The sequence below is a fragment of the Euleptes europaea genome, chromosome 5, assembly GCF_029931775.1.
Source record: "Euleptes europaea isolate rEulEur1 chromosome 5, rEulEur1.hap1, whole genome shotgun sequence".
NCBI lineage: Eukaryota > Metazoa > Chordata > Lepidosauria > Squamata > Sphaerodactylidae > Euleptes > Euleptes europaea.
The window spans coordinates 85545627-85571393 of NC_079316.1; the positions used below are offsets into that span (position 1 = coordinate 85545627).

The 25767-nt window shown below is 46.5% G+C and overlaps 1 protein-coding gene across 1 annotated transcript; it reads left to right on the plus strand.

Moving 5' to 3' along the window:
* Positions 1-16879: 16879 nt before the first annotated feature.
* DKK1 (dickkopf WNT signaling pathway inhibitor 1) lies at positions 16880-21058 on the plus strand. The gene is made up of 4 exons (XM_056850499.1): positions 16880-17113; positions 17545-17710; positions 19533-19670; positions 20492-21058. Exons 1-4 carry the CDS (start codon positions 16880-16882, stop codon positions 20740-20742), a joined length of 789 nt encoding a protein of 262 aa, XP_056706477.1. The 3' UTR covers positions 20743-21058.
* Positions 21059-25767: the final 4709 nt, after the last annotated feature.

Sequence of the window (25767 nt, forward strand, 5' to 3'; positions counted from 1 at the left end):
TAGTAATAAAATGGAAAGTAGCACCACAACAGCATAATTTAGGTCACAAAGTAATGAAAAATGAATGAGACCACCAAAACAATTTTAATTCTTTTAAGATTAGTTATGAATAAGAATTGGCTTACCATCTGTCTCTGTGCGTACATGTGACGCAATCTCAAATGGTTACAGAAATGGTGAGAGTGTTGATTTTTCCTTTTCATCAGAAAAATGGCATCTTTAGCGATACAAAATTGAAGCTGCAATTTAGGAAGTGGGTTCTTTGGCATACTTGACATGTACTTCCTACAACCTGCAATATAATGGCTCTCCTTATCTGCCCACTTACCAACCTCACGGAGTCACCGGGCCTTTCATTCCTTGCAAGACCTGACAATATCCTACCTGGCGAGTAGCAATAACTGCGCCATATGTGGGTGGTCAGTTATTACACTTCTGTAATTAAAAGATACCATGTTATGAAACAAACACCCAGCGCTTAAGGGAAAGTAACATTTATCATCTGTATAGCTTTAATGAAGCGGGTACTAGTGCAATTTTGTGGGATTTTATTGTTTGCCTTTTTCTGCCTCCGAAACCATTTTCATGGGCATGGTATGCGTAATGTTATTTTTATCTGTCCTCACTGAAGGAAATCAGTAAAATGAATTGACTGCACTCTCTGGGAATATAGAGAAACTGTTCAAAGGAATCGGAATGAATTAAGCAACTTGGCTCAGAACAGGGGAAATTAAGACTTGTTGGAGCCCCCAGCTAGGAGTGCATTTATCTCAATGCCACAGGGATGCACCATTCTCTCCTTGCAGTTTAGATGGCTGCTGCCTCCATTTAAAGATGTCAAACAGGACGATGTCAAACAGATGTTATGCAACTGAATAGAAAAATCTATAATTGACATGCATGAGAGTGGAGCGCAGATCTATTCATTTCAATGGGCTTTGGCATGCCTAACTCGGCACAGGATTGGTCTACAAAGAAAAAACAGTTTAAATTTAACTGCATGGTTTTTCCAAATCAAGCATTGAGACAACATCTGAATACATTCTTCCTCCACTCCGCACGTACGGTAGGTTCTTGTTGCCTTTCATGAGAGCAAAAGGAAAATTCCAAGAGACAGGTCACGCTACACTTTGAGCACCAAGGATTTTTAGTCAGCCTGCACGGTTAAAACCACTCTGCCATGGCATGAACAGCTCTGGCAGATACTGGAACCATGCACAGAAGTCATGTCCTGGATCAGCTTATGGCAGAAGACTCCCTTGTCACGCACATCACTAGATCGTTACATGGCAGAATTATTTTAAGACTGCATAGGCTTCAAACCATAGTTGTTATGGATCTGAAAGGTCATGGAAACAGAATGGTATTGAATTATGAATGTTGATCGCCGGCTTTGCAAGACTTATCTGACAGCTGGAAAACGCAAAGGAAATGCCTCCTCTCCTTTTCTAAGGGAAGGAGATCTTTGCTACTATTTCCAGTGTTACTAATTTTTATAGAGAAAAAGACTTTGAAAACCTGGCAAAGAACAATAAACAACTTCATATGGAGTGGGAAAAGACCAAGAGTAAGGTTTAAGATATTACAAGATGAGAAAAAAAGAGGAGGGCAGGCGATTCCAAATATCAAATTATATTATCAAGTGGCAATATTGACACGGATAGCAAATTAGATTAGATCCAAAATGTAGAAATGTGAAAATGGAATTAATTGATATTAAAGACAGAATTTACAACTATCTGTGGCTTAAGAAATCTTTTAAAATAATCCAGAAGCAAGATGGGGAACATATAATAAGAGCTGGACAACTGAAAATATGGTTCCAATGTATAAATAGGATCAGTCCCCCAATTTCGCCACTGACATTCATAGAATCATAAAGTTGGAAGGGATCACCAGGGTCATCTAGTCCAACCCCCTATACAATGCAGGAAATTCACAACTACCTCCCCCCACCCCCCCAGTGACCCCTACTCCATGCCCAGAAGATGGCCAAGATGCCTTCCCTCTCATGATCTGCCTAAGGTAATAGAACCAGCATTGCTGACAGATGGCCATCTAACCTCTGTTTAAAAACCTCCAGGGAAGGGGAGCTTACCACCTCCCGAGAAAGCCTGTTCCACTGAGGAACCGCTCTAACTGTTAGAAAATTCTTCCTAATGTCTAGACAGAAACTCTTTTGATTTAATTTCAACCCGTTGGTTCTGGTCCAACCTTCTGAGGCAACAGAAAACAACTCAGCACCATTCTCTATATAACAGCCCTGCAAGTACTTGAAGATGGTTATCATATCCCCTCTCAGTCTTCTCCTCTTCAGGCTAAACATTCCCAGCTCCTTCAACCTTTCCTCATAGGACTTGGTCTCCAGACCCCTCACCATCTTTGTTGCCCCCCTCTGGACACGGTCTAGCTTGTCTACATCCTTCTTAACTTGTGATGCCCAAAACTGAACACAATACTCTAGGTGAGTATTCTCAGCAGATGCATACTATGATAATGTTATACGAAGAGAAACAAACCTTTGAGAATATCATGGACAAAGAGGATAAGATAAAAAAAACTTGGCAAAAAAAATCAGGATGAAGGAAAGAATATTCAATGTCTACAATATCATCAAATGGTCTCAGTAATGAAAGAACAGTTTAAAAAGAAGGTAGACCTTTAAAATGGCATTTGAATATTTAATAACAGTATATTCTGGACACTTGTTAGGAAAAATCTATAAACTGTTGCTAAAATGTGAAACTGAAACAGAACAAGTAAAGGCCTGTGTGACAAAGTGGATACAAAATCTTGGAGCAGTTATAGACATGACTCAGTGGGAGAAATTATGGTCAAAAGACTCGCAGAAGCGAGTAAAAGGTTTGTTGGGAAGTATTGGAAGTGTTAAAGTACAGATGCAACATTCTATCATACGTGGTGGACCTATAAAAACGCAAGAAAATGATACATGATGAAATGCAAAGAATATTGAAAATTAAGTTTGTGATTGATCAAAAAATATGTTGCTGAATATTCTGCCAGATAACATACCAAAAACATACCAGATTACAGTCCACTACTCCAAACCAATAATTGCCATACCGTCTAATTGCCAAAGTGGCCATTTTCTCCAGGTGAACTGATCTCTATCGGCTGGAGATTAGTTGTAATAGCAGCTCCAGTTAGTACCTAGGGGTTGGCAACCCTAACTAATCACTATATATTAAAGCAAAGATAAGACACAGGGTTGCCAGCTCCAGGTTGGGAAATTTGGGGGGGGGAGGTGCCTGAGGAGGACGGGTTTGGCGAGAGGAGGGGCTTCAGTGGGGTAGAGTTCCAAAGACCCTACCTTCCAAAGCGGCCATTTTCTCCAGGAGAACTGATCTATGTCGCCTGGAGATCAGATGCAATAGTGGGAGACCTCCAGCTAAAACATGGAGGTTGGTAACTCGAATAACACATCTTTAAAACGACTAACAAAATTAAAAAGAGCCCAACGGCACCTTAAAGACTATCCATGTTTATTCCAGTTTAAGTATTTGTGGCTCACCGCTCACCTCATCAGCTGCACAACTATCGGGCTTATTGTGGCATTGATTTTTATGGCCTACAGTCCAGTTCATCAGGTTGAAGTGTGGGCTCCTTAGGGTAGCCAGCCTTCAGGTGGGGGCTGGAGATCTCCTGGAATTTCACCTGAGGGAGGAACTGTGACTGCTACACTTTGTATCCCTGATGGGAACTAGTAAACTCTTCTGTTGCAATATGCTGCAAGAACAGCTTTATTACAAGTTGTACCCCTCTGGGGAATTTGTCGATCGACCTGATGTTGGAATTTCTTATTGGATCAAATATATATATGAGAACTACAGAATTGGATCTAGGATTGGAAGTGAGACTGTTGGGGAGTTCGAAATGGCCATATCCCCTTCTACTTCGTTTTGATACCGGAATTAGAACTTCCTTTTTGTTTCTCCTTGATAACACCGAATGGAACATAGCTGGAAATCTATGGTTAATGTCTAAAGGACTCACATATATTATACAGGACATTGTTTTGTATATATTAGAATAGGATATAACTCTGTTTGTATATAGTTGTATTATTGTAGCACTTAATACATGTTTGCACATTGTTGTACATGTTCTGTGCTAATTTCCAAACCCTAAGGTATGAGTACAGAGGTGTTTACTTCCAACATCCAGCTAGTAGCTGGAGATCTCCTGCTATTACAACTGATCTCCAGCCAATAGAGATCAGTTCACCTGGAGAAAATGGCCATTGGACTCTATGGCATTGAAGTCCTTCCCCTCCCCAAACCCTGCCCTCCGCTCCACCCCAAAAACCTCCTGCAGGTGGTGAAGAGGGACCTGGCAACCCTAGTGGTAGAGCATCTGCTCAGCATGCAGAAGGTCCCAGGTTCAATCCCCGGCATCTCCAGTTAAAAGGACGAGGCAAGTAGGTGATGTGAAAGGCCTCTGCCTGAGACCTTGGGGAGCCGCTGCCAGTCTGAGTAGGCAATACTGATTTGGATGGACCAAGAGCCTGATTCAGTATAAGGCAGCTTCAAGCGTTCAGACTACAGGCAGTGCCAAAAAAAAAAAAGGTCTGCCTCGGTTCTAGGAATCGGTCGCAAGGATTCACAAGCGCAACCTCATCGGTTCCACAAGAGGGCGCCAAACGAGCGCGTTTCCTCCCAGCCCACCGGATCAAACGAATGCCGAAGACGTGGTCCTCCTGTTTGATCTCCGCTCTTCAAAGGGAGGCCACGGCGAGCCTCATTGGACGCCGGGGAAGGGAGACCGTCGCGCCTTTGCTGGAGTGGACGGCCTCATAAGACCATCAGAAAGGCCCTGCTGGATCAGACCAAGGCCCATCAAGGCCAGCAGTCTGCTCACGCAGTGGCCAACCAGGTGCCTCTAGGAAGCCACAAACAAGACGACTGCAGCAGCACCATCCTGCCTGTGTTCCACAGCACCCAAGATAATAGGCATGCTCCTCTGCTCCTGGAGAGAATAGGTATGCATCACGACCAGTATCCATTCTAACTAACAGCCATGAATACCCCTCTCCTCCATGAATATGTCCACCCCACCTTAAAGCCCTCCAAGCTGGCAGCCATCACCACATCCTGGGGCAGGGAGTTCCACAATTTAACGATGCGTTGTGTGAAAAAATACTTCCTTTTATCTGCTTTGAATCTCTCGCCCTCCAGCTTTAGCAGATGACCCCGTGTTCTAGTAGCAGTCCTCTGCGCTGGGGCGGGAGCAGGTTTCCTGCGACGGGGGTGCTGCATAGGGTTGCCAGGTCTCTCTTGGCCACCGGCGGGAGGTTTTTGGGGCAGAGCCTGAGGAGGGTGGGGTTTGGAGATGGGAGGAACTTCGGTGCCATAGAGTCCAGTTGCCAAAGTGGCCGTTTTCTCCAGGTGCATTGATGATCTCTATCGGCTGGAGATCAGTTGTAGTAGCAGGAGATCTCCAGCTGTTACCTGGAGGCTAGCAACCCTAGTTCCGCAGTTTTCATTTCTTGGATAAAACTGGCGTCTAGACCTATGTGAGGGCTGTTAGGACAGGCCAGGGAAATATTAAACGGGCCTCCAAATCACCAGTTGCTACTGGTGAGCAAAAAAGAAGAGTTGGCTTTTATATGCCGACTTTCTCTCTCACTTAAGGAAGAATCAAACCCGCTTACAATCACCTTCCCTTCCCCTCCCCACAACAGACACCCTGTGAGGTAGGTAAGATAGGGTTGCCAACCTCCAGGTGGCAGCTATAGATCTCCAGCTATTACAACTGATCACCAGCCGATAGAGAGCAGTTTCCCTGGAGAAAATGGCTGCTTTGGCAATTGGACTCTATGGCATTGAAGTCCCTCCCCTTCCCAAACCCCGCCCTCCTCAGGCTCTGCCTCAAAAACCTCCCGCCGGTGGCGAAGAGGGACCTGGCCCTATAGGTAGGGCTGAGAGAGCGCTAAGAGAACTGTGACTAGCCCAAGAGCACCCATCTGCCTTTGTGTGTAGGAGTGGGGAAACCAACCCGGTTTACCAGATTAGCGTCCACCACTCTTAACCACTGCACCACACTGGCTGTCAGCCAAGATGTGAGTCCGCAAGAAAGTGTGGTGGTTAGAAGGGTGAGCTAGGATGTGGTAGACCCTGGTTTGAATCCCCACGATGCCATGGATGATCACTGTTGGCCTTGGGCCTGTCACAATTGCAACCTAACCTACCTCATTGGGTTGTTGTGAGGATAAAATGGAGGACAGAAAAAAATATGTAAGCTGCTTTTGGTCTCCATTGGGGAGAAAAGCAGGGTATAAATAGCTAAATAAGTGTGGGGGGTGTTTTCAACGTGAATTGCCAAGGTCACCTTTACACATGGCCCGCTCACTCTAGCTCTCTACTACCTTCTATTCAAGCAGTTATTGGGGGGGAGAGACATTACCCAAACCCTTTGACTAAGTATACTTCAGATGCTACCTACATCCATGGCTCTTCCATGGAGCTAGATGCTAGGGCCTTATTTTACAAACTCTTCTAACCCGTCAGCGCCATGTCTTTCTATATATTACGTAGTAGTATCTTGTTTGGCAGACGAAAAAACACTTCCCAAAGCAGTGCACTTACTTTTTTTTTAATAACTATTTTGACAACAGGGTTCACACATAAATGATCATAAGGCAAAGGCCCTGCCCTCAAGTTTACAAACTAAAAGACCAAACACATAAGGAACGGGAATGTGTGGGGGCGGGAAGGTAGAGAGGGGGGTGGTTTGAAAAAATGCCAGAATAAAGCAGTGAAATCATAACAGGCGTTTACATCCATTTGTGCTCTGGATAATCGTCCCTTGGTGTTTTTCTAGGATGGAGCTGATGCCGTTTCCCTGTTCCCCTTGATCTGCTGTGAAATCAGAGTAGCCAGCAGGGTTGAAAGTAAGCTGGTATAGGCTAGTATGGACTACTAGTAAGAAAGCAGCTGAACTGGTACTTCAGATCTGCTGGGTGAGAGGCCATATCAATGAGAAATTTCAGTTACTGTCACTCCAGGTAGTCATCATGACCTTCCTTTTGCTACTGCGCAGCTTGAATTTGGAGCAGAGCTCCTTTTGGTATAGAGTTGCCAACCTCCAGGTACTAGCTGGAAATCTCCTGCTATTACAACTGATCTCCAGCCAATGGAGATCAGTTCACCCGGAGAAAATGGCCGCTTTGGACTCTATGGCATTGAAGTTCCTCCCCTCGCCAAACCCCACCCTCCTCAGGCTCTGCCCCAAAAATTTCCAGGTATTTCCCAACCTGGAGCTGGCAACCCTATTCTGATATGGAGGAAGGACACAAACTCCTTCTTCATGCTTTGGCCATGGCCGGGGGCCAAGCCGGTCTTCCAGCTTGGTTTAGTGGTTAAGAGTGGTTGTTTGGAGCTTTGGACTCTAATGTGGAGAACCGGGTTTGATTCCCCACTCCTCCGCATGAGTGGCGGACACTGATCTGGTGAACTGGGATGGTTTCCCCACTCCTACACATGACGCCAGCTGGGTGACCTTGGGCTATTCACAGTTCTCGTAGAGCTCTCTCAGTCCCACCTACCTCACAGGGTGTCTACTGTGGGGAGGGGAAGGGAAGGTGATTGTAAGCCGGTTTGATTCTTCCTTAAGTGGTAGAGAAAGTCGGCATATAAAAACAAACTATTCTTGTTCTTCCCTTTGTTGGGTTCTTGCTGGGAAGGGAAGAAGTACAACCTCTCGGAGTCTCTTGAACTCTTGACTTGTAGCAGAACATCATTATATTCAGTAAACAAACAAGCTGCTTCCATGTTTCTCCATGTAGGTCTTGTTGCTTCTCCGAGTGCTGTGGCGTTCTCAGTGGCAAAACTCACAGCAGTTTACCCGGTTCCTTGCCTCATTCCTTTATCTTGTTCCTTGCCTCATGGTTAAGAACGTAGTGGTTTGGAGCGGTGGAGTCTGATCTGGAGAACCGGGTTTGATTCCCCACTCCTCCACATGAGTGGCGGACGCTAATCTGGTGAACTGGATTTGTTTCCCCGTTCCTACACACGAAGCCAGCTGGGTGACCTTGGGCAAGTTACAGCTCTGTTAGAGCTCTCTCAGCTCCACCTACCTCACAGGGTGTCTGTTGTGGGGAGGAGAAGGGAAGGTGATTGTAAGCCAGTTTGAGTCTCCCTTAAGTGGTAGAGAAAGTCGGCATCTAAAAACCAACTCCTCGTCTTCCTCCTCTTCCTGTTCTTTCCTCCCATACAGCTGCTATTTTCCTCTCTGCCACAACAGGGCTTTGGAGGGCTTTTAAAATCACCAACAGCTAGATAGCTTTAGTGGGATAACATTATAACCATCTTTTGCCACAATCTCCTAACCCCTCTGAATTCCCAACTGGCAATCTTGTTTTAAGGTGTTTCTCCAGCCCTTTACACAATGCAGGTGGATGTGGCATGGAATATGGTGACAACATGGGCAGGAATGTGAAAAAATGCCCTGGTTAGTATTTGGATGGGAGACCACCATGGAAAACCAGGGTCACTACACAGAGCCAGGCAATGGCTCCTGTCTTGAAAACCCGATGGAGTCACCATAAGTAGATTGCGACTTGATGGCCAAAGAAAAAAAAAGAGTCCTCATGGCCATCAGTGTGTTCTAAATTTACACAGTAAGAATGCCCAGAATCAGTTAGAATTACTTGCATGTAATATTAAATGTGATCCAGTCCTTACCTTCATATTGTTTCTAGATCAATTGATTACATTAGAGTAGTACATTAGGTTAAATGAAGACCGTTTCACACAATCATCCTGTGCATGGCTGGATGCTTTTTGTTTCTTGAACACACGAAGCTGCCTTATACTGAATCACTCTTCGTCCGTCAAAGTCAGTATTGTCTACTCAAACCGGCAGCAGCTCTCCAGGGTCTCAGGCAGGGGTCTTTCACATCAACTACTTGCCTAGTCCCTTTAACTGGAGATGCCGGAGATTGAACCTGGGACCTCCTGCATGCCCAGCAGATGTTCTACCACTGAGCTACAGCCCTTCCCCCTTCTTGGATTATTCTTGATATGTGTTCTGTTAAAATACATTATCATTCATTGCAGTTACAGCTGGAATGGCTCAACATAGATATAAAAGTTTGGTGAGGTGAAAAATCCACCTGTGCTCATGATGGGTTACGCAGAAGACCTTTTTGACATGCAGAAGAGAAGTGCCCGGTCATGACAGAAAGCTCATAAAAGTGGTCCCGGTGACTAAGGAAATGTGTGCCATGATTCTAAGGGCCATAGAGCTCAGTAGGCCTTAGTGAATTGTCAACTGTAAATAAGTTTAGCAACCTCACTATAAATTTGGCGGTTTCATCTTTATCTCCCAGACTTAGGCCAGTTCAGTGATGGCCTTCTTCAGAGGGCTACACTATGTGTGGATGAGATAAAAACATATCCTCCAACTGCAATCAGCATCTGTTTGTTTCTACAGAATACCAGTTACCCATGTTCATCAATCAGTTTATTATGGAACGCACCACTTTCACTGGTAGAACACCATTTTTCTTACTTTGCTCCAGTACTAGTTTGAGTGACATAGTTGGCATGCAGAGTATTTTGCCATCAGTTCATTCTCTCTCTCTAACACAAGCACACAGACACACACAATCTTTATCAGTGAATATATTTTCATTTTTAAAAGCAACTATTTAGAAGCCCCATTTGAAAATGGTATGTGTGGTTTTCTTCATGCAAAAACATTCGTTGACTAGATTACAGAAAATGTATTTTTTAAGTTCAGGTATCCAAAACGTGAAATTAGTGGGACCCATCACTGGTTTATTCATGTTAACTTTTCTGTACTGCCTTGTGAAGAGAAAAAAAAACACTCTTATGCAAGTTCCAGTTATACTTATGGAAATAATTCCCTGACCATATTGAAAAATGGCTAAGTGGCACAGTTGTCTTTAACTGGCCAATTCACATTCATGGAAAGATAGCCATTAATCACAATCCAAATGAATGCTGATGTGTGAGTTTTCAAAGGGAGAGCAGCCATTGTGTCTTTGTCCTGGAGGCCTTTGGTGCAACTTGAAATCTTTTGTGGTCTAAGCATGGTCTAATCTAATTAAGCCTGAGTTTTAGTCTTAAAACTGCTTAAAGTCTGAGATGTGGGTTTTCCATCAGGCGTACACACACGCCCTTTTCAGTTTGTTTAACATCCTGTCTGATGAAAGGTTTTTGGTTCACTTGAAAGCTAGCTGGCTACTTTGTGATGTTTTAGGTGGCCCTGATAAAGGTATTAGCTTATGGTTGCTTTTTGCATTAAAGTAGTGTTACAAAATTCGCATTGAATAGCACTGTGATGGTGGGTGGGCTTTCTTCTTCTGTGGATTATACTCTCCGGGATTGTGTAGCCTAGTATATGTAAGAAGCAGACAATTCCTCCTACCGTAATTACGTTATCTCTCTCTCTCTCTCTCCCCTAGAATTTAATTCCTTCTTATTGGAGATTTCCTTTTGTTTTCAAAGCCCTTGATGTACAAATCAACCTACTCAACCTGGCAGAATCATCCCCCCATCCCAACCTATCCTCTTGGTAATTTGTTCTCATTGTACTTGAGAAGCTAGGTGATGCTCAAAAGCCTTTCTTTGCTTTATATAAACAAGAACATCCATTGCAAGAATGCTGTATCCTGCCTTTTACTGTCCCCAGTCAGAAAGCCCTTGTGATGGACTTGTCTGGGTATGAAGCTCACTAAATAAATTCCTTGACTTTGTATCCTCATGGTGGGGGTGGGGGAGTCACAACTGCAATTATTTGAATAGCAGCCCTTCTTGTTGCCTCTGCTCTTCCTAGAGCATAGCGGATTGCTGCAGATTTGGGTAGCCACCAACACGGTGAATCTCATAATGCAGGCAAAGTAGGATATTAATTTTATAATCCGACTGAAGAATTCTTTTTTAATGTATTTTGTGGCCCAGAACACATAAAATAATAATAAAGATGAAGCCTCTGACCATGGAAAGAATTTTCCTCTCCCAGCACTAAGAAATCACAATGAATGCATACACAGATATTTGGGTTGAAGGGACAGAGATTCCAGGACAGAGTATTTGTCTTTAGGTTTGAGGCTTGGCATTGGCAATTCTCATTTTTAAAATGAAGTACAGCTTGAGATAGAGCTAAACGGGGAGGGAACAGGCCTTGAGTTAATTTTTTTAATGCATTAGGAAGCAAATACATTTAAAGTAGCCAAGGTATTCATAGGGCTTGAGGGAATAATCCTGCATATTTATGACGCTAATGATCCCAGAAGACAAGAATCACTGGAGAAGACAATCATGCTAGAAAAAGTTGAAGGCAGCAGGAAAAGAGGAAGACCCAACAAGAGATGGATTGACTCAATAAAGGAAGCCACGGCCCTCAGTTTGCAAGACCTGTGCAAGGCTGTTAATGATAGGACGTTTTGGAGGACATTGATTCATAGGGTCTCCATGAGTCAGAAGCAACTTGATGGCACTTAACACACACAAAGATCCCAGAGCATTAGTAGAGCCTACCATTTCTGCTACAGCTATTAAAAATTGGCAGCATAAAATCTGTTTAGGTATGCTGTCTCTTCTTCTCTGCCTCTACCACCACATGTCCAGAGAGTGCCCTGTTGTTGAGGGTGCTCTGCTTCCATCCACTTGGATCCCATCGCTATTCTGATGCCCTGTGAAGAGAACCACTGAAAACCAGGCTCAAACTTGCAGGCTTGCCGATCCAAGGGGGAGAGATAGCACACGGCAGGTGGGCAGCAGAAACACTGTGATGGAGGCAGCGATCGTCTTTGTGGCAATGAGGCGCAATCTCAACAGCAGACATTCTAGGGTTGGAACCAGCATGAGAAATGGCTTTGGGGCATCCCCCAGTAGTATCCTCAGTAGCTTCCTGTTGCTTGGTCCAGTGTAACCTCATCCAAAACAGGAGATATCCCAATTCCAGACTGAAACCCCTCCCCCCCCACACCAGTAGCACCTCCATTTTGTCAGGATTACGTTTCCATTTGCTAGCCTTCGTCAGTCCCAAAACTGGCTCCAGATACAGTTTCCACAGCCACCCTGGGACCCGTTAGAAGCACCAGATAGAGCTGAGTATCATCCATGTATTGCTAGCAATTCAACCCAAATCTCTGGATGACATCTGCCAGTGGCTTCATGTAGATGTTAAAAAGCATGGGGGGCAGGATAAAACACTGCAGGAACCCAGAGACCAAAGGCCATGGTGTGGAGCAGCAGTCACCCAGTACAACACTCTAAAGCCTACCTTTGAGGTAGGACCAAATCATCCCAGAACAGCACTTTTCAGTCCCAACTCCGAAAGGCAGTCCAGAAGGATACAATAATCAATGGTATGAAAAGCCACCAAGTGATCCAGGAGAATTAATAGGGTCGCATTCCCCCAGTCCGTCTCCTGGTGCAGGTCACCCTTCAGGGCGACCAAGGCCATTTCAGTTCCATGACCAGGCCTGAAACAAAACTGGAATGGATCTAAACAATCAGCCTCATTCAGGAATCTCTGAAGTTGGGCAGCCACCGCTCGGTCAATCACCTTGTTCAAGAATGGTACATTTGAGACTGGGCTGTAGTTATTAAACTCCCTGGGTTTCAGAGTAGGTTTCTTTAGCTGCTAACAATACACTACTGCCTGCTTCAAGGCAGGAACGACCACCCTGTCTCTCAGAAAGGAATATTTAAGCAGCCAGAAGGGGCAAGGATCACACAAGCAGGTGGTGGGTCTCAGATTTCCAAGAATCCTGTCCATATCCACAGACTGGACAAGCTGAAAGGTATCCTACACAACTGGACAAATCAGCACCCTGGGACTACCCAATCCTTGTGGTTGCTAATGCAGAGGCCAAGTCAGAGCAGATGTGAGAGATTTTGTCCAGAAAATGTTTAGCAAAATGACCACAACAGGCTGCAGACCAGTCCACCACCTCTTGTAAGCCGGAACCCAATAGGCCTATAAGAGGTCAGCAGGTTTACACTGTGCAGATGCAATGTTGGTGGGGAAATACTGATTCTTCACCTGGGGAGGGGCTCAGTGGGAGAGCATCTGCTTGGCATGCAGAAGGTCCCAGGTTCAATCCCCGGCATCTCCAGTTAAAGAGATTAGGCAAGTAGGTCATGTGCAAGACCCTTGCCTGAGCCCCTGGAGAGCTACTGCTGGTCTGAGTAGACAATACTGATTTTGATGGACCAAGGGTCTGATTCAGTATAAGGCAGCTTCATGTGTTCATGTGGCATTCTAGCTGTCTCCCTTTCTACATTCTATCACAGCTGTCCCTTTCAGTGTCAAACACAGCTCATCCTCTGAATAGCTACAGTTCAAGGATCAGTATGTGTTTTAAATTTGTAGGTCAAATGCACACCTTTCCAAAAACTCAAGAGTGCACACCATCTCACCACAAAATTTTATCACAGGAATTGCTAATGTGACACACGAATATGCCTACAATGATACCAATGTTACAAAATCCTAGAAAAATGCTGAAAACTGCATGTACCATAATGGACTCCTTACAAAATAGCAAAAAATCTTGAATGTTCAAAAGGACTGCTAAAGCTGCATATTAAACAATTTTGCAAGGGACTAAGTGCCTAGAGAACCAGCATGGTGTAGTGGTTAAGAGCGGTGGTTTGGTGGACTCTCACAGGGTTGTTGTGTTGTTTGATGGACTCTCACAGGGTTTGGTGGACTCTCACAGTGAGCTGTGGCTCACGAAAGCTCATACCCTGCCAGAAAATATTTTTGTTAGTCTTTAAGGTGCTCCTGGACTCTTGCTCTTTTAACCCATCTAGGTATTGCCTAGGTATAGCATGAAAAGACAGTCATGCTAGGAAAAGTTGAGGGCAGCAGGAAAAGAGGAAGACCCAACAAGAGATGGATGGACTCAATAAAGCAGGGGTGGGGAACGTCAGGCCCGCAGGCCGTATAAGGCCCGCGAAAGCATTTGGTCTGGCCCTTCGTGGGTCCTGGCAGATCTCTAGCTCAGAAGGATCTAAGACTGGTGATCCGCCCCCTCCGGCGGACAGGAATAGCCTCTATTCAAGGCGGACGGGAGTTTGTTCTGCTGAGAAAATGAACCTTCCCCCCCCCCCTTGAAGAAGAGTCATTAGCTATGGAGCTGCTAGGCCCGCCCAGGGAATATCGCAGGCTAATTTCAAGTTGATAATTTTGCATGGCCCGCGAATGATATTCTAAATATCCAAACGGCCCTTGGCAGAAAAAAGGTTCCCCACCCCTGCAATAAAGGAAGCCACAGCCTTCAATTTGCAAGATCTGAACAAGGCTGTCCAAGACAGGACATTTTGGAGGACTTTCATTCATAGGGTCGCCATGAGTCAGAAGCGACTTGACACACACACACACACAGAGGTATTGCCGGCAGCACCGTTGCAGTCCCTTCACGGCACAATTCCAGGATCAGATCGACGTGATCGAACAGCCAACGCAATGTGAATTCCCCCCCCCCCGGGACCCGCTTCCCTAGAGGGCCCGTTCACCTTCCCCGGGCCGCCGGTGCTTTGGTTGCACGCCCGGGCGCGCTCGCCAGCCCAAGAGGAAACGGGTAGGGCTCGAGGGCGGCCCGGTGGGCTCCAATTAGAGCAGTCCGGCTTTGAACTCGCGGCCCGGCGTCCGATCTGGCCAATTAGCAGCTCCCCGGGCCGCCGAGGGAGCCGCGGCTCAGAAGCCTCCTTATCGGCCCGACCTCATCAAGCCAGCGCGGTCCCAGGGGGCCGGGAGGGCCACCACGCCGCTCCCGGACCCCTTTGATCTCTGCCGCTCCGTCCTCCCCCGCGATGGCCCTTTGGGGGGAACCCATGGCAGGGAGCGGCGCACGTAGGTCTGGGAGGAGTAAGAGCGCCGGCGGGTCGGCCGCGCCTTTCCAGCGCCCCTCCTCCGACCCCGGGGTCGCTGGCCGCCAAGATTAAGGGCGGAAAAAACGCACGGGGGGGGTTTGCCTTGGGTTTGCCGCTCTCTACATGCACATAGAAGCTCAAGTGACTCAACTGAGGCTGTCGTCTTTTGGTCACGTCGTGAGACGACAAGAGTCACTGGAGAAGACAGTCATGCTAGGAGAAGTTGAGGGCAGCAGGAAAAGAGGAAGACCCAACAAGAGATGGACTGACTCAATAAAGGAAGCCACAGCCATCAATTTGCAGGATCTGAGCAAGGCTGTCCAAGACAGGACATTTTGGAGGACTTTCATTCATAGGGTCGCCATGAGTCGGAAGCGACTTGACGGCGCTTCACACACACACACACACATGCACATTGTCCCCAGCCAAATCCTCGCCACTCCAAAATAAGCCCCACGTGCAGAGTTTGGAGAATTCAGATGGGGGAAATGGGCTTCTAGAGAGTGGCAAATCTAAGGCAAAACCTCCCATGCCTTTTCGCCCTAAGTTAATTGATGCCATCGTATTCCTCATTACTATGAATGGTTGTGAAAGCTGGACATTGAAGAAAGCTGATAGGAAGAAAGTGGACTCCTTTGAAATGTGGTGTTGGAGGACAGTGTTATGGATACCATGGACGGCCCCCCCCCCCAAAAAACCAAATCAGTGGGTTATAGATCAAATCAAGCCTGAAGTGACCCTAGAAGCTCAAATGACTCGACTGAGGCTGTCGTATTTTGGTCACATTATGGAGAAGACAGTCATGCTAGGAAAAGTTGAGGGCAGCAGGAAAAGAGGAAGACCCACCAAGAGATGGATTGACTCAATAAAGGAAGCCATAGCCCTCAATTTGCAAGATCTGAGCAAGGCTGTCAAAGAGAGGGCATTTCGGAGGTCATTGGCCATTTATGCACGGGAGGTTTTGCCCCTCTCTAGATGCACCTTTCCCCCATCTGAATCCTCAAAACTCTGCCTGGGGGCTTATTGTTGAGGGTGGAGCATTGGTATGGGGAAAGGTGCGTCTAGAGAGCGGCAAAGCCAAGGCAAACCCTCGCGGGTATAAATGGCCAATTTATTCCTGGGGTCGCCCTGAGTCGCCCGTCCCCGCTGCAAAGTCGCCGGGCTTCTCCAGCGCCCATCCCGGAGCAATGAGGACGGCCCGCTCCCCTTGGCCTGGCCCGCCCCTCTTGGTGCGGGACTCGCCTCTCCCTTTGGGGCGAGCAGGGTGGAAGCGGTTGGCCGGGCCCACCTCGAGAGGGGCGCAGCTGTTCCCAATTCGCAGCCCGGGTGGCTGAGCGCGCCCTTTAAATGGCAGGCAGGCGGGCCGGAAAGCCCCCCACGCCCAGTCACGCCGTCGAAATCCACAACCCCGGCGACGTCTGCGTGGCCCCGCTGAAATCGGGTCGCCTGCTGCGAAGTGATGTGGATTGCAGTCTGCGGGCCAACAGCGGCTGCTCGAAGAAACGTACGTACTTCGGCTTTAATCAAATCAAGCCGGAACGCTACTCATTCACTCACTCATTCATTCATTCATTCATGCACTCCCTTACTCATTCATTCTGTTGCAGCGAGGAAGAAATCCGTCCCCGGTTGGGATAATCATCCAATGAGAGAGTCCCCTTCCGGGGGGTGCATCGTGGCATTCTCCCCCCCCCCCCCGTGATCCCTTTGAAATCCCATCCTTGGCGGGGCCGCCTGCCCTCCTCCCCGAGGGGCGGGAATAGCGAAGGTCTCCGGGGAGTATAAAGACCGCGCAGCCAGCCGGTCTGAGATTCGTTGTAGCTGCGAGAGGTACATTTTCCTCTGGGGAGTAACACTGGTTTCTGGCAACAGGGGTTGACTATCCGCCCTTTTTTTTCTCTCTCCCCCCCCTCCTCCTCCTCCTCCTCCTCCTACTACTACTACTACTACTAAACTTGGCTCGGATTCGAACCCGCGACCGCCGCTCCCATCCACAGTAGAGAAAGATGCCCCGCGCGGGAAAGTCCCCCCGGCTGCTGCTGGTCCTGGCGGCCGCCCTGTGCTTCTCCAGGGCCGCGGGGAGCGGCGCTTTCAGCGCCCACCTGCTCCACTCCAACGCCATCAAGAACTCGCCGCTGGGAGGCGCTGTGGCGGCTGCGGGCTCCCCCGTCGGGACCGCGCTCGGGGACTCCGGGCTGGGAGGCGCAGGCAACAACCACCCGGCTGTCGAGGCGCACCAGGTAGGTGGGGTGGGATGGAGTGGAGTGGGATGGATGGGGTGGAGTGGGGTGGGATGGATGGGGTGGAGTGGGGTGGGATGGATGGGATAGAGTGGAGTGGGATGGATGGGGTGGAGTGGGGTGGGATGGATGGGGTGGAGTGGGGTGGGATGGATGGGATGGAGTGGGGTGGGATGGATGGGGTGGAGTGGAGTGGGATGGATGGGGTGGAGTGGAGTGGGATGGATGGGATGGAGTGGAGTGGGATGGATGGGGTGGAGTGGGGTGGAGTGGGATATGGATGGGGTGGAGTGGGGTGGAGTGGGATATGGATGGGGTGGAGTGGGGTGGGATGGATGGGATGGGTGGGGAGCCGTCGTCCCTTCCCCTTGCCTGCAACGCCCGGCTCCTTGCTCACCTTCACCCTTCTCCCTTTCCTCCCTCCCCTGCAGCCTCCAGCGTGCGGCGCCGACGAGGACTGCAGGGCCGACGAGTTCTGCTCCCTCCCTGGCCGCGGCGTGAGCCCCCACGGAGGCCAAGCCTGCCTCGCCTGCCGGAGACGCCGCAAGCGCTGCCTCCGCGACGCCATGTGCTGCCCCGGGAGCCGCTGCAATAACGGTGAGTGTTGGGAGACCGGGAAGTGAAGTGAAGGTGGGCGGGGGGGGGGGGGGGAGAGAGAGGGAATCACCCGCAGGGGTTCCCGTTTCTGTCTGGGGCCATTGATGCATGGAAGGTTTTGCCTTGGGTTTGCTGCTCTCTAGGTGCACAGGGGTTTTGCCTTGGATTTGCCACTCTTTAGATCAGTGGTTCCCAACCTTTTTTTGACCAGGGACCACTAGGACTTTTTTGTTCGGCGCAGGGACCCCAAGGTTCAAAATAAAAATTCTGAGAATTTGAAAATAAACTTTAATCATAACTGTTAGTTAAACATTAAACTTAGAATAATATTTGAATATATATATATATATTTATTTATTTATAATAGAGAACTTTTAATTGAAAATATTAATTTATTATGGGTTTATAACTTTGTTTCGCGGACCTTTATTTAGTTCTCGCGGACCCCTGGGGGTCCACGGACCCCTGGTTGGGAACCAGTGCTTTAGATGTACTTCCCATCCACCCCATCCACATTCTCCAAACTCAACAATAAGCCCCCATGCAGAGTTTTGAGAATTCGGATGGGGGGAAATGTGTGGCTCTAGCGTGGCAAATCCAGTGCAAAACCTCCCATGTATAAATGGCATAAGTAGTAGCCTATTTTTGAGTTTTAAGAATTTGGATGAGGGATTCTGTTGCATTGAAATGGGACAGCTCAAGTAGGCAAAGGCGTTTCCATCGCTTCTCTGTTGGAAGCTTTACCTGTGCGTCAGTCAAATTTGACCCCTACGGTGCCTTAGGGTGCTTTCACACATGCCGAATAATGCACTTTCAGTCCACTTTGAATGCACTTTGCAGCTGGCTTTTACTAGGTGAAGTGGCAAAATCCGCTTGCAAACATTTGTTAAAGTGGATTGAAAGTACGGTTGCCAGATTCCTCTTCACCACTGGCAGGAGGTTTTTGGGGTGGAGCCTGAGGAGGGCAGGGACTTCAATGCCATAGAGTCCAATTGCCAATTCTCCAGGTGAACTGATCTCTATCACCTGGAGATAAGTTGTAATAGCAGGAGATTTCCAGCTAGTACCTGGAGGATGGCAACCCTAATTGAAAGTGCATTAGTCGGCATGTATGAAAACGCCCTTAGAGACCAACAAGATTTTGGGGGTATAAGCTTGCGAAAGTTAACACTTCCTTTTGTCAGATACCGATCCTGTTGCCTTGTTGCAATGATACTGTTGCTCTAGGCTGATCCTGCATTAAGCAGGGGGTTGGGCTAGATGGCCTGTGTGGGGCCCTTCCAGCTCTATGATTAGGTAGAGTGGAAAAGTTAACTTAAATGAACAGTCACCGGCCTGTGTGGAATCATCCAAAGAGATGCGGTGTAGTGGTTCCTCCCCGCCCCCACCCCCACGAAACCTGGGGCTAGTCATGCTCTCTTGGCCTAACCTACTTCACAGGGTTGTTTCAGGGATAAAATGGAGGAGGGCATAATAACATCATCTACTGCCCGTGAAGGGATAGTGCGATTAAAAATACACGAAACCAATTAATAGACATTAATTTTGCCCTCTTTGCTGTCTTTGGCAAATTCAGCAGTAAGTAAAAGACATCTTGTTTGTGTAAACAGAACTAGAAGATTCTTGTGTGTGTTCTGGGTGTTCTAAATGTGTAGATGGTGGTTCGTTTCCTTTTACAAATTGAATCATCTTTTCCAGCAGCTGTGATAGGCTGTGTTTGCCCATTCACTGTTGACTTTCCCACTTTGACCTGAGCTGTCAGTAGGCGCTAATAGGGTTGAGGTGCTTGTTGTGTGTTTAAGTCTTGCTTTTTCTTTTTTAGGAATGTGTATGCCATCAGAACACGATCACTTCCACCCTGGGGATATCGAGGAGACCGTGCTAGAGAACTTTGACCATGGGACTTTGTACCCTCATCCCAAAAGGACTACGTCTTCATCGCAACTACACTTTCTGAAAGGTAACGATGCTCTTGGTGAGCAGCTGTGGTGGAGTATGTTAATGAGATTTTCGGAAACATCATGAGGGTTGTAGATCTTGGGTGATGTGGTCTGGGCAGAGTGTGACGTCCGCTAAGGCTACTGTAGCTGTTTATTGCAAATTATAGACTTCTTTCTAAAGACTGGTGACGGTATTTGTTACAATCCAGTGATAATGACAGAACTGCCCTCTGTGTATAGTTAGTGCTGTTTTCATATAGTGATTTCTATACCTACAATTCTTTTCTTTAAACAGATGAGCTCACCTTTTCTTATGCTTCTTTGTGTGTTTAAATCAGAGTACTCGCGTCTCCCACACCTGGAGACCCATTTTATGAAATGTGTTTTTCCAGCAAGGCTGCCCTTGCAATCGATACCAGTAGGCATGTGATTTCCCACTGAAATGAGAGAGGCCCACAGCAGTTCTAAGTGGCGGAATTGGCAAAATATCCTCACTTGCTTAGTTTGGGAAGCTTAAACGCTTCCCAAAATAGCATGTCTGTCGTGGAACCCTTGCAAAGCGCAGGCCAGACTTTGTCCAGCATGAACAGGATATATATCTTTGGTTTAAAACACAGGCATTGCAGAGTGAGGCTGATGATAAACTGGTTTCTGAGAAAGCTTACCTGCCGTTGCTAGTTAAATCCCTAGCTAAGCTTCCAAGGAATCGCTCTATTCCATGATGGCTTGGATTCTTAGCTCTTTCAGTGGTATTGCTCAAGATGAAAAAAAAAAGGGGGGGGATTGTGAGAATACTGTACCTTCGCTCATCCGCATCTTCTCTGCTCCCTTCTTCCTCAAGGACAAGAAGGTGCCGTCTGCCTTCGCTCCTCAGACTGCGCCGCGGGGCTGTGCTGCGCACGTCACTTCTGGTCCAAGATTTGCAAGCCTGTCCTTCAGGAAGGCCAAGTGTGCACGAAACACCGAAAAAAAGGCTCTCACGGCTTGGAGATCTTCCAGCGATGTTACTGTGCCGACGGGCTGGCCTGTCGGCTGCAGAGAGACCACAACACCAACAACGCCTCCCGACTGCACACCTGCCAGAGACACTAGCTACCGCCTTTTGATAAGACCTGATGGACTTGATAGACTTTCTAATGAGGTGTGTGGACTCCTGTTCTTCTGGAAGATCACCTCCCAAGGACTGACACATTTCTGAGTTTACATTTTAAAGTACTCTGGCAACTCTCCCTTCTTGGAGCTGGAGTGAAGAGGCTTGTTTCTTTAGGGAACTATTTTTCCCCCAATTGACTGATTTACAGTAAATTACTGTGTCTGTAAATTCTTGGGTGTGGCACTCCTGTACATCAGCAGGGATTTCAATTTTTTTGTTCCTCGAGTGCTGCATGAGTCTGTCTATTGTGACATGTCTTGTTTGTACACACTGGTTTTATTATATTTGCTCAGTAAAATAAATGATTTCTCAGTATAGCTGGTAACTTCCTGATGCTTCTGTTCCTTGGGGACCTGTACGTGTTGGAGCAATTGGAGAGATTACGTGTGGATGACCAGACCCTTTTCCTGTATAAAAGATCTTGTGCTGTGCTCACAAAGATCAATGAGCAGCATATGAATTGTTGCACAGGAGGATGGTCATGGACAACAGAAAAGATCAGAAATAATTTGCTCCTAGTGTTAGGAGGTGTTTGGAAGCTGTAGAGTGTCATGTTGTCCTTACATGCTATGCTGGAACTTGTGGCAGGATGGGTTCCTGCTAGTCCATCAGACTGATGGGAGCAGAGGGCCAGCATTACCCCCCTGTGTGTTTTCTGTGTGTGTTAAGTGCTGTCAAGTCGCTTCCTACTCATGGCGACCTGATGCATCAGTGTCCTCCAAAACATCCTGTCTTTAGCATCCTTGCTCAAGTCTTGCAAACTGAGGGCCATGGCTTCCTTTATAGAGTCAATCCATCTCTTGTTGGGTCTTCCTCTTTTCCTGCTGCTTTCCACTTTTCCTAGCATGATTGTCTTTTCCAGTGACTTCTGTCTTCTCATAGTGTGACCAAAGTACAATAGCCTCAGTTTAGTCATTTTAGCTTCTAGGGTCAGTTCAGGCTTGTTTTGATCTATAACCCATTGATTTGTTTTTTTTTGCAGTCCATGGTATCCGTATCACATTTCAAAAGAATCTACTTCCTATCAGCTTTCTTCAGTGTCCAGCTTTCACACCCATACATAGTAATAGGGAATACGTTGGCATGAATTAACTTGATCTTGGTTGCCAGTGACACATCCTTAAGTATATTTTCTAGCACCTTCATGGCTTCCCTTCCCAGTCTCAATTTTCTTCTGATTTCTTGGCTGCAGTCTCCCTTTTGGTTGATGATGGAGCCAAGGAATAGAAAGTCTTGAACAATTTCAGTGTCCTCATTGTCGACCTTAAAGTTGAGCAATTCTCCTGTTAGCAATGGGTTATTGTAGTGAGCAGAGGGGCTTTTTATCAAAGAAGATTTCTTTCCCCATCCCCCACACACACCATTTCAGTTGTGTGGTTTTGCCTCCAAGTGTATGAAGCTACTATCTTAATAACTAAATATGGAAAGAAAACATATTGAGTTATACTATCTTAATAAGTTTTCTTCCCATATTTAGTTATGACAGATTGAGTTATGGCATTTCCATATTGAGTTATGACTGGGTAGCTTTAAAAATAATTAAATAACTTGTCAGAAAATGCTGGCTAAGCTGTATTGTAAAGGCATAAACTTCTACAGGATACTGACCGCTTGATGTGCCTGAATTCTGTAAGTGGAAAGGCCAATTAACTGCTTGAATACTTTCGCACTAACCAGCTTTGGAGGGACGCTACTAGTTCTTTTAAAGATAGATCTTTTTCATGGTGACCTAAGGTGTGTGGGTAAAGTTGTGGATCTCTTATTCCAGAGAACTGAGTTGTTCTTTGGAACTTTAGACCAAGTAGGACTTCTCACTCACCTTATTGTTCAATGCGATTGCATATAGGCAGCCTCTGAACACTCTTAAAAGCAAGTCCCATTGGCATCAGGATGATTTAAGGCAGTTGATTTCAAAAGCAGATTGGTGACTTGCATCTTTAAAGGCAAGGACAGTAAAAGTTTAAATACTAGTATTAAGATTAGTGCCTCCATCTTCTCCCCCCACCCACCCACCCTCCCTCCAAATTGGGTATGTAGACCACTGGTGCTCACTCTTGTTCATCTTAGAGCTCTGATTCTTACCACCTTTAATTTAGGTGCCCCGCTTACCAAGTTCTCCAGTTGACTTCTGGCAGAAATGTAAGGTGTACCAAGGAGCTCACACTTTTTCCCAAGTTGGTTAACTTGGTCGGTTATCATGTACCGTAGTTACCAGACCAAGGCTTTACAATGCATAGAAGCTGCAACTAAAACAGGTAGATTTGTTAATGCTGGGTTGTATGGCACTACTTCTTAAAGCTACATGGGGTGCTGAAGTTCTCCGGTGGATCACTTCTACATCACGCTTTGAGCGCATTTAAAGCCAATTATTTGGCTGTGATACATTTTGCTTTGCCAGGGTGCTTCAGCACTGGTTAAAGGTGAAGACTGCTGTTGGGAATTAGTGTTTTCTTCTGTGTTCATCTCTGTTCATACAATCTTGACAGTTGCTCCTCCTTTCCGAAGCGAATCCGCTTTCAACTCCTGAAGCTCCAGTCAATAGCTTTAGGGGCTTTGCTGAGCAGACATTCTGTCAAGATGTTATGAAGGCATAGGAAATGTGATTGCTGTGACATTGCCTTGTGGGGATGGTGACATGGTCGCTCCTCACCCATTCCGTAGGCCTTTATCTCCTCGAGGAAGATGCAGTTTCCTTCCCAGAGGTTTGTGGCTGCAGTTTCCTGACACTCCAGAAGAGAGGAAACGAGAAACTGCTTGCTTCAGAGAGAGATGACTGGCAGCTCTTTTGAGAGAGAAAAGCTGTTAAGTGATCCCTTTTCTAACCACATCCTTCCCCCCCCCCCAACCCGGCTTCTCCTGCTATTGATGCTGCAGATCAGGTTCACCTGGACATCCTTAAGAGTGATGGGAATTCACCACCAGGAAAGAGGAGAAGGTGGCAGCCTTTTAACCAAGTGAAAACAGGATGTGCCTGTGGGAATTCATAGTTAATTGCCATAAACCAGAAGGAAGCAGGGTTAGATCTGAGCAGAAGTAATAATATCTCACTCTTCCAAGGAAGTTGCTTGTGCAGTTGAAAGTCTTCATTGATTTGGTCTGTGTTTTCTTAGGGCATAGTGGTCCAGGTTTCAGTGCATTTGGACTATTGTTGGAGGATTCCATTCTAAAAAAAAAACCAGCAAAGAAATTAATATTGTTACCATTATTACTAAATAATTATTAAAATTATTGTTGATTATTCAAATTATGCAAGGAGCTAGAGCTGTTTGGGTCTACAACTCAGGTAATTTGCCAGGCCTTCAGGTTAGACTCCGATACCTGCATGGGTGAGCAACGCTTTTTCTCTGGGGTTGGGGGGGGGGGTCACTCTTATAACCTGCTCTTTACATGATTGTTTAAAATAAGATGACCCAAAGGACTTCTGATCCTACACAGAGAGCACCTCATTTCAATAGCCTTTGAGATGAATAGGCTACTGAGGACAAGCATTTTGATTTGAATCATTATTTTAATGGAGGGATAGGTTGGCAACAAAGCACATTCGAGTAGTGCCTGGGTGGATTTTTGGAGGAGAAAGTACTGGTCCTTGGATGCTTTTGAATGTTGTTCCTTTTTTCTTTTTTTGTGTTCTGTGTCTCTTCCCATCCCCAACAGCTTACGGAAGTTATGCTTGTTATGCAAACCAGACATTGATGTGGGCTCTCTCCCAGCTGCGGCATCTTTTTGAAGGCAGATTTTTTAAAAATAAGGTAGCCCAACATAGGAGATCTGCAGAGTCAAGGCATTATGTGTCATACTGTTTTATATCTTAAGAGTTCTGTCCGAGAGCCAGCGTGGTGTAGCGGTTAAGAGTGGTGGTTTGGAGTGGTGGACTCTAATCTGGAGAACCAGGTTTGATTCCCCACTCCACATGAGCAGCGGAGGCTAATCTGATGGTCTGGATTTGTTTCCCCACTCCTACACATGAAGCCAGCTGGGTAACCATGGGCAAGTCACACTCCCTCTGCCCCACCTACCTTGCAGGGTGTCTGTTCAGTTTTTTATGGGTTTAAATGTTTGCCATAACTTCCTCTAAGGAGTTCTGGAAACACGTAGTTTTGGAGGATATGAATGTGGCTTTCGGATTCCTAGGGCTATGTAGTTCTTATAGGGCCTTGTGCCATGCTTTGGGAGAAAAAGTTAACTAGATATTACCAGAAAATTTGTAAGAACAAAGAGAAACTTTAAAGAAGTAAGAGAGGTAAGGAACTGAGACAGAAATCTGTATCCTAACAAAAGAGAATGAGAGAAAGGGGAAGCATTTGATGGAATACAACAAAGAACTACAAATACAGATAGGCTAGATTGTGCAAGGGGAGCCAATGGAGTATAAAGGAAAGAGAAGTGACACATTTGAAATACCGCACTTGGTGGATAATGCAGGTGGGCAGGAATTGAAGATATAAGAGAAGATGCCTGGAAAGCAAAATGTTGTAGTAATTCAAACAAGGAAATAATCCGTGCTTGAATCAGTGTCTTAGCCGGTGATTCTTGTACCGTAATGGTTTGTGGAAATGTTTGTATGCTTCAATTATTCTCCTCCTGCCCCCACCCTTGGCCCTCTGCTTGATCCTGCAGCTTTAAGTAGCTAAGATTAGAAGCACCCTGGCTCTTCTCTTTCATCCTGCATGCTTGCTACAGGCATTGGAGCAAATAGCTTTGGGGGTGTTGCTTATCTTGCTGTTCTGAGGTTGCACTACAGTTTTTACACCTGCATATGCTGTGCTAATATGTACTATGCTTTGCTGAGGCATGATATTCATGATGCATGCACATGAACCTGTCTTATATACTGAGTCAGACCACTGGTCCATCAGATCCAAATTGTCTATTCTGGTGGGCAGCCGGTCTCAGGCAGAGTCCTTTCAAATCACTTACTACCTGAGCCTTTTAACTGGAGATGCCAGGGATTGAACCTGGGACCT